The sequence below is a fragment of the Argopecten irradians genome, chromosome 12 (genome assembly GCF_041381155.1).
Source record: "Argopecten irradians isolate NY chromosome 12, Ai_NY, whole genome shotgun sequence".
Classification (NCBI taxonomy): domain Eukaryota; kingdom Metazoa; phylum Mollusca; class Bivalvia; order Pectinida; family Pectinidae; genus Argopecten; species Argopecten irradians.
Window position 1 is genome coordinate 6,916,350 of NC_091145.1, and position 7,489 is coordinate 6,923,838.

At 34.0% G+C, this 7,489-nt stretch overlaps 1 protein-coding gene across 1 annotated transcript; it reads left to right on the top strand.

Moving 5' to 3' along the window:
* Positions 1 to 2,471: 2,471 nt before the first annotated feature.
* LOC138336330 (uncharacterized) lies at positions 2,472 to 7,223 on the top strand. Its single transcript, XM_069285773.1, has 4 exons — positions 2,472 to 3,187; positions 4,286 to 4,379; positions 5,464 to 5,564; positions 6,908 to 7,223. The coding sequence occupies exons 1-4, from the start codon at positions 2,891 to 2,893 to the stop codon at positions 7,016 to 7,018; spliced, it is 603 nt and encodes a 200-aa protein (XP_069141874.1). The 5' UTR covers positions 2,472 to 2,890; the 3' UTR covers positions 7,019 to 7,223.
* The last annotated feature ends 266 nt before the right edge of the window (positions 7,224 to 7,489 follow it).

A 7,489-nucleotide genomic window follows, 5' to 3' on the forward strand; every position in this document is an offset into this window, starting at 1 on the left:
GGTCCTACGAACCGGCTGACCCTAAAAGTTAATAGTCCTGACTGAAAGTTAATGGTAATAACAAGGTTACAATTCATCCTTGTAGTTTCACAGGCGTTTGGCTCTATACACATTTTTCTCTCTTTATTTATGTAATAATGTGTCATGGTCTGTAACTCTGCCGTCCATATAACACTTCCCGATTTCAGAAAAAAATAGGATTATTAACAAACCGTATCAGATGTGACAATGGAATCGACAGCCAGATAATTCATCTTTAGTTTGGGTATGATACATTATATAGCATGCCGTATAAACGTCCTTAGGTATTCAGAGCCATCGGAAAACAGCCAGATTTAAACTGGTCGGACACTATACATGTGGTGTCCTCCGATAAACACGTCAGGGCTCTGATGGTTAGCTCTAAAACCACTGCATGTAACTCCTCAGATTAATAAGAATGACAGTTTGGTAGAAAACACACTTACCGGTCAGTTAGTTCATGTCTAAATACCATCTATATGTCCAAAATAGCCTTTTGAAATTTCCGATTGAAAATATCGTGTCTTTAGCCGCCATATAAGTATGTGTTTAGTACATTTGTTTTCTCGGCGTTGATTGGCGCTCGACAACTTATTGACCAATCAACGCCTAGAAAACAAATGTACTACACACACACTAACATGGCGGCTAGATATACATTTTTTTTCAATCGGTAATGCCCAAGGGCTGGATTATATACACTAACATACCGGTAAGTTTCTTTTCTACTTAACTTTCATTCTTATGAAGCTGAAATGTTGGTATGCCGTGGTTTTTGAGCTACCCATTAGAGCCCGGTGTGTTTATTGGAGGACACCAGTGTCCGACCAATTGAAATCTTGCTGTTTTCTGATGTCTCTGGATACCTAGTGACATTAATACGGCCGGCATGATATATATATTGTTTCAAATTAAAGATTCTTTATCTGGCTGTCGATGGAGAGCATTCCCATTGTCTCATGTTATACGATTTTTATTAATTATTAACTCTTTTCTGAAATTGGGTAGTGTTGCAAGGACGGCCGAGTGAAAGACCTTGAAACACTGTATCATATATAGGCCTATAGAGAGAGGGAGATGTCAATAGAGCCAAACGCCTGTGGTAGTCTATATAATTACTTGCAAAGTAAGAGTTTTACTACCAAAATATTCTTCATATCTGGATTCGTATCATAGGCATTCAACAGAACAGATTGAAAACCATAATATTACGAAAATTTGTTTTGCACAATTTGAACTTCGACCTTTCTATAATTCTACTGCAAAAAGTGAAAATTGTCTGCCCGAATATAAAGTTACAGGTCCATGGGCAGACGGTCAGCGTTAATTTTGAACGCTGGACCTTTGTTTAAAAACTTCCTGTATAACCCATACAATTGCATAGGACGCATTAGTTACGTGTGATATGCATACATGAACATGCACTTGTTAACAATATCCGGAATCCATTCATAATTACAATGTTGTCTCATTTATTGCGTTTGAGCATACGATATTTTGTAAAAGATTTTAAAAGGACTTTAATGAGACATTTAAACATAAATTACAATTGCGATACTGATAATATGAAGATAAATAATTCTTCTTTGCAAAGATAACGCTATATAATCATATGTTGCTACCTTCGAATCGGTGTTAGTAGATATTACAGAATTGACCTCTGTTAGCCTACAGAGTAAAACCTCCGCTGATATTCTCCTCACATGATGAGTGGGCAAGGCATTGCTATATCATACAGTCTTTGTGGATCGTGTAACACTGGTTTATCTCTTTCACACTTATGGATGTAACATTGGTTTATATCTTATACCTACAGGTGTAATATCGGTTTTCCTCTCATACCAACGTATGTAGTACTGGTTTTTCTATCATACCTACGGATGTAATACTGGCTGGTCCAGGGCAATACACTCATGCCGCCTCATTTTACTTTTTAGCTACACCAGATATCTGATCTTTTTGTAAGCCTGTCGATGAAACAGTAAATGCCTAAATTTCCGAGACACCTGGTTCTGTAATCCTAGTGCACTTAATACGAGCAGCGTTATGAAAATTAACATTTAATTTATTTAAGTTAATTATTTAGAATGTCAAGATGCGTATAGCATTAACGATAAGCTTAAAAAAGTTTGCGACTTCGACCTCGTTTTACATTTCCATACTAAAAGTTAAGAGCCATTTCTGAAAGGTAGTGTTCTTTTTAATTTTATAAACATATCGATATGGGACAATGGTAATATCATAGGTGAATGAAAAAAATGTGACGTCACGATAATGTCCGGTTTTCGCGTCATTCACCGATTGTTTTCTTCATGGAGGTACGAGGAAAAAAAATCGGACAAACAGAAATTAGAGTTTATGGTTAAAAAGAAAAACGAAAATTAATGTTTTTTTCTATTACCTTTATTGGGTTGTATTGTACCTATTTTTTGTCAATAACCTGGGGACATCTTTCAGGCTTATTGTCATTGTACGGACCAAATAGGCATCACGTTTATATTCTATGTAGCAACGTGATGGAACAGCCGGGTACCGCACGTGAACTTGATTTTGCTTTGTGTAAGCTAATACAAATGCCCCAACATTGACTGGAAACACGTGCGTGTAAGAGCACTGGGGCGTGGCTACATACGGCCTTGCGGTCGGTTAGTTGTCATTGCTTACACAAAACAATGTTATTGAATTGCATATTTGTGTATTTCAACAGACCATAGTTAATAATTTAGGAATGCGGCTAATCACAAATCATAATAGCTGATCGATTTATAGAGGTGCTGGTGTTGGTATGCTATAAACTTAATACTACTCGAAGGAAGATGTTGTCTTCGAATATTTAGCGTATTATGTGAAGTTGAGTCCATGTGAAGTCATGCTAAGGGTATCCTCCAATATAATTTTGATTACAGTTATTATATTACTAAGACCAGTTTCCTTCGTTACTGGTTTTTGTGCCAGAAATGAACATGTCGACCTGGAATCAAATGCCTATTACAAATCATTTCTTCATTTGGAAATCATTGGGGTGGCACAATGTATGAGAATGTGTAAGCGATACCGCCTGTGTGTGAAAATCCACCACGACCGTGAACAGCTTACCTGTGATCTGATGATGGTAGCTCCTGAAGAAGGGAACATGAGGTCACTAGTTTACGTACAGGATGTGCCGGTAAGTAAATAAAGAAACAACAATAAAATGGTTTATTAAAGTGCCATATATATTCCATGTACGTAAATGCGTATTTAAAAAATAAAATCAATAAATAATAGATCATTGGCATGTAAATAAGACTATATCATCCTCTCGCTGATGAAAGATACTCATACTATTTTCCACATTTAATTATTTTTAATTTTCAGCACAAACTTGCATAACTTTCACTTTGTTACAAATATTTTTCAGCAAATGCATTTTTGTTCAATCTGTTCAAGGTAACGATTTCATTATAAAACTGTACATTATAGAATCTAAGTACACGAATACAAAATTCAACGTCAAAATTGAAGGATGCGTAGTTAGTCATTCTACCCAAGCAAAACGTATGAAAGTGTCATGTGTTTTTCAACTGATAAGCACGTGGTACCTATGAGCTGTACTTTTCAGATCACAGTGGGCACACTTAGGCCTCCAGTGGCCATCCTTAATTTTCCACTAAATGAACAAAGGACCTTCGAATTCCCCAAAATATTGATTTGGGGATAGATGTTTTTCTTTATCGCCGATTTGCTGGATCATTTTGTAGTGAGAGCAGAATTAAACTTATTTTAAAAAAGAAAAAATGGTCGTCCTGTGTTGTAAAATCAGCCTGTTATAACAAACGATAGTGTCTTTGAGCCTGCAGTTTTAATAATGCAATCTAAACATATGGTCTATGGGACATCATTAAGACTTGTATCTGCTGTACTATCAACTAGAAAAAGCCCAGGAGTTCAGTATCTGAATCAGTTTAATCAAAACTTGAATCATCACAACATTCAAGGGGTTACTATCACTGTCGTTATATTAACCATGGACTATATCAAAGCAAAACTGAATATGTTTGAATTTTTGATTATCATCAAAAGATTCGATGTACGATACATTATATGGCTTTAAAGTTGTAGGTCTCTAGGCAGGTAATTGGTCAACTGTTTCTCTTAAAACACCTTCAGTTTTACTGTGAAATAGTCTAATGTGGATATAACGTCAAACAGAGGATGCCCTTGTCTTAAACCCAAATGTTATAATGTCATTCTACCATATCCACAAATCACGCTTGGATTACAGATGGGCAATTCGGGATGTTTACAAGACAGCTGTTCCGATCTGGAAATGTGTGTCGACAAGAAGGATGGAAACCACGTGTGTGTACAGGTCTTAGGTAAGGACGTCAAGACCAAGGATCAGGATCATATATTGGCAATATTTACTGCGATTCTCTTTTAAAGAACTTCTCACGCTTATGAAATACTGCATAGGTCAATGAATGGAACAATCAAATGTATATCGATATACTAAGTAAAGATACAGCATATAGTTTATGGTTGCGTATGAAAACCCTGTGTTATAATAAATGTATAGGTATATGTAGTAATAACTTAGTCCGTTTTTGATTTATGTGTGTTTTGAAAAATCGGAGCCAGATATCACATATGGTGGAGCCTTACTACTTTGCAAACAGCAACCACACCGTCTTTTTAAAACGCAGTTTACTACACAGCGCATGCTTTGTGTTCAAACTTAACTTTAATTGGCCAAGATTTCCACTTCAACCAAAGGCAAAGCCTATCAAATGAGAAGGATTTGAGAAATGCGTTAAACATGATATCGCATCATATGTGGTCCATATTCCCAGGTAATGTAAGTGACCGTAAAACATAACTCTGCCTTATTTCTATTATTTCGAGTTTTATTTTCATGGTGATTTCATTCCACGATTTAGACTAACGTTTGACTTCATTTAGCAATGCTTTAAAACAATTTTATTATTTCTAATTACCAACGAAATATGCTAAATTTAATCATAATCGAAAATATGTTAGTTTAAAGTATGCTAAAATTACAATTAAAAAGCAGGTCTAAATTGTAATAAAAAATCTCAATATTGTAATAGAAAAAAAAAATTCTATATTGTTATGCAAAAAGTTGCAATAAAAATCATTCTAAATTACCATAAAATTTTTTTTTAATTTTAATTAAACATAATCCAAAGTGTAATAGAATCCAATTCTAAATTGTAATAAAATACGATTCTAAATTGAAATAAAAAAGAAATACTAATATGAAAAAAAAAAATCTAAATTGCAATAAGAAACATTTATAAATTGTAATAAAAAATCTAAATTGTAATAAAAAAAAAACAATTCTAAATTATAATTAACAAATCTAAATTGTAAAAAAAATAATTCTAAATTGTAATAAAAAATCTAAATTTAATAAAAAAATATCTAATGGCGTTTTTCCAGACATTGATTTACCTGACGTGTGCCCTACGGCTGACTGGATGCCTTTCAACGGGAAATGTTACTACTATAATCAGACAAAGATAACCTCAAATAATCTTAATGTAAGTAAAGAATCATTGTTTTATAATATGACGTTATATACATGTATAAATTATAAAAATATCTTTTTTGTTATGTCCCCCAAACTAAGTGTAGGGACATGTTGTTTTTGTTCAGGTTCTTCATAATATTGTTATTATTATTTTCGTTTCTTCCACTTTCTTCCGCCGGAATGGTTTCCGACACTTTTCTCAGAAACCACTAGAGCGATGATCATGATCCTTGGAAGACATAAAGGGCGTGGGGTGGTGCATAAAGGCTTTTTTTCCGGGGCCGGAAGATAGCCGCCAGGACCACTTCCTGTTTTAGGTTTCGGTCTCCGATCTCAATGAAAATTGGTCAATAGGGGTTTTAAGGTATGGGGTATATTTTCATAAAGATTTTTGGTATTTTAAAAAAGGCTGCTAGGCCAACTTCCTGTTTGAATATTTCGGTCTCTGATTACAATGAAAATGAGTATATGGGGTTATTAAGGGATGCTAATCAATATGATAAAGATTTGAAAGATTATCGTTGGATCAACCTCCTGTTATCAGATTTTCGACTCGTTGAAATGAATCATGTCCATAGTGATGAAAAGGGGCATTTGATTGGTCAAACTTTAGATAGTGTTTTAAAAAACACCAACATTAATTCATAGTAGTTATAGGGTCGATCATTTTCACAAAAAACAACAACATTTTTTCTCTCTCGCGTTTTTACCCATACCAGGTAGGATTTTAAGGCTTTAGGACAGAAACAAGACCTTGCCTCTAAAATATGCATTATCTTTTTAAATGGTTATGTATATGAAGATAATCTAGTTTCGACACCAGCTTCACATTTCCCGTACAGTCATGATCACTGCAAAATCAATTTCTTCTGAAAATAGTCTTGTATTAGGTATGCACACATTTTAGGAAACCCTGAATTCCAATATAAAAGTACATTAAAAATTTCTCCCAAGATGTTCATACATTGTGCAACTGCATTGTTATATTGTTGCAATTTGGGAGGGGGAGGGGGCAGATGGAGGGGGTCGTTTGAGTGACTTTGTTATGGTGTCCATTACAATGGTAATGGTTTTCTGATCAGTTTTTTTAAGATTGGAGAAGAATATAACATCCATTTGAATTTGAATAGCATAAATGTAGGAAATTAACTGTATGTTTTTTCTATATATTTGTATGCTTTTTAATGACGATTTTTCAAAACTACAAAGGATTAATTTTATAGCATTAAGTCTGTATGCATGCTTGATTGACATTACTGACAAGACAACATTACTATAGCAAGTTTACACCTACAGGTTTTATTGATTATTGAAATGAAATTGTTATGCTGTTACTTTTTCCTTGTCCATAAGGAGATCTGCAAAAGTATGAATTCGACACTCATTAGAATCGACGACGCAGAAGTTCAAGACTTCCTCAAGTCGGAAGTAGATAGACAGGGTATGTATTCGAATTTTATTTAAATCTTATTTCTTTAACTGTTAGATTGTTGTTTTTTTTAATTTTCTTTAACCATGAAGGTTTCTTTTAAGTCAGTGCTTTGACATTGGCCTTCATGCAATTTTTTGAGAATTTTGTAAGAATCATATTTTAAAATAAAATTTTCTCTTAAAAAATCACATCATAAATCTATACATTCGAATTTTTATTCATTTTTTTTTTCTTGTTTGCTTCTATTACGGTAGCGCACATTCGTTGACTTATATTGATTTGAAAAATTAAATACATGTATTATAAGCCATACCGGATTTTTTGATAATGTTCTGATCGCCAGACAGTAGTATGTAGCTTAAATCTTCCAATCCATTCAATTCAATGTAGTATGCACAGTACAGACGTCTCGTGTTGTACCTTTACAAGTTGTTTTACGTTCGGTTTTTTAGATTTACGTACCCGTTCGACAAGAACTTTTGTCATTCTGGGTACGAATACAG

Bases quoted from the DNA above. Each gene is read 5' to 3' on its own strand.
- LOC138336330 (XM_069285773.1), top strand. From the start codon at position 2,891: ATGCTAAGGGTATCCTCCAATATAATTTTGATTACAGTTATTATATTA. The intron at 3,188-4,285 runs GTAAGTAAATAA...CTTGGATTACAG, and splicing joins TTTACGTACAGGATGTGCCG to ATGGGCAATTCGGGATGTTT. The intron at 4,380-5,463 runs GTAAGGACGTCA...GCGTTTTTCCAG, and splicing joins CGTGTGTGTACAGGTCTTAG to ACATTGATTTACCTGACGTG.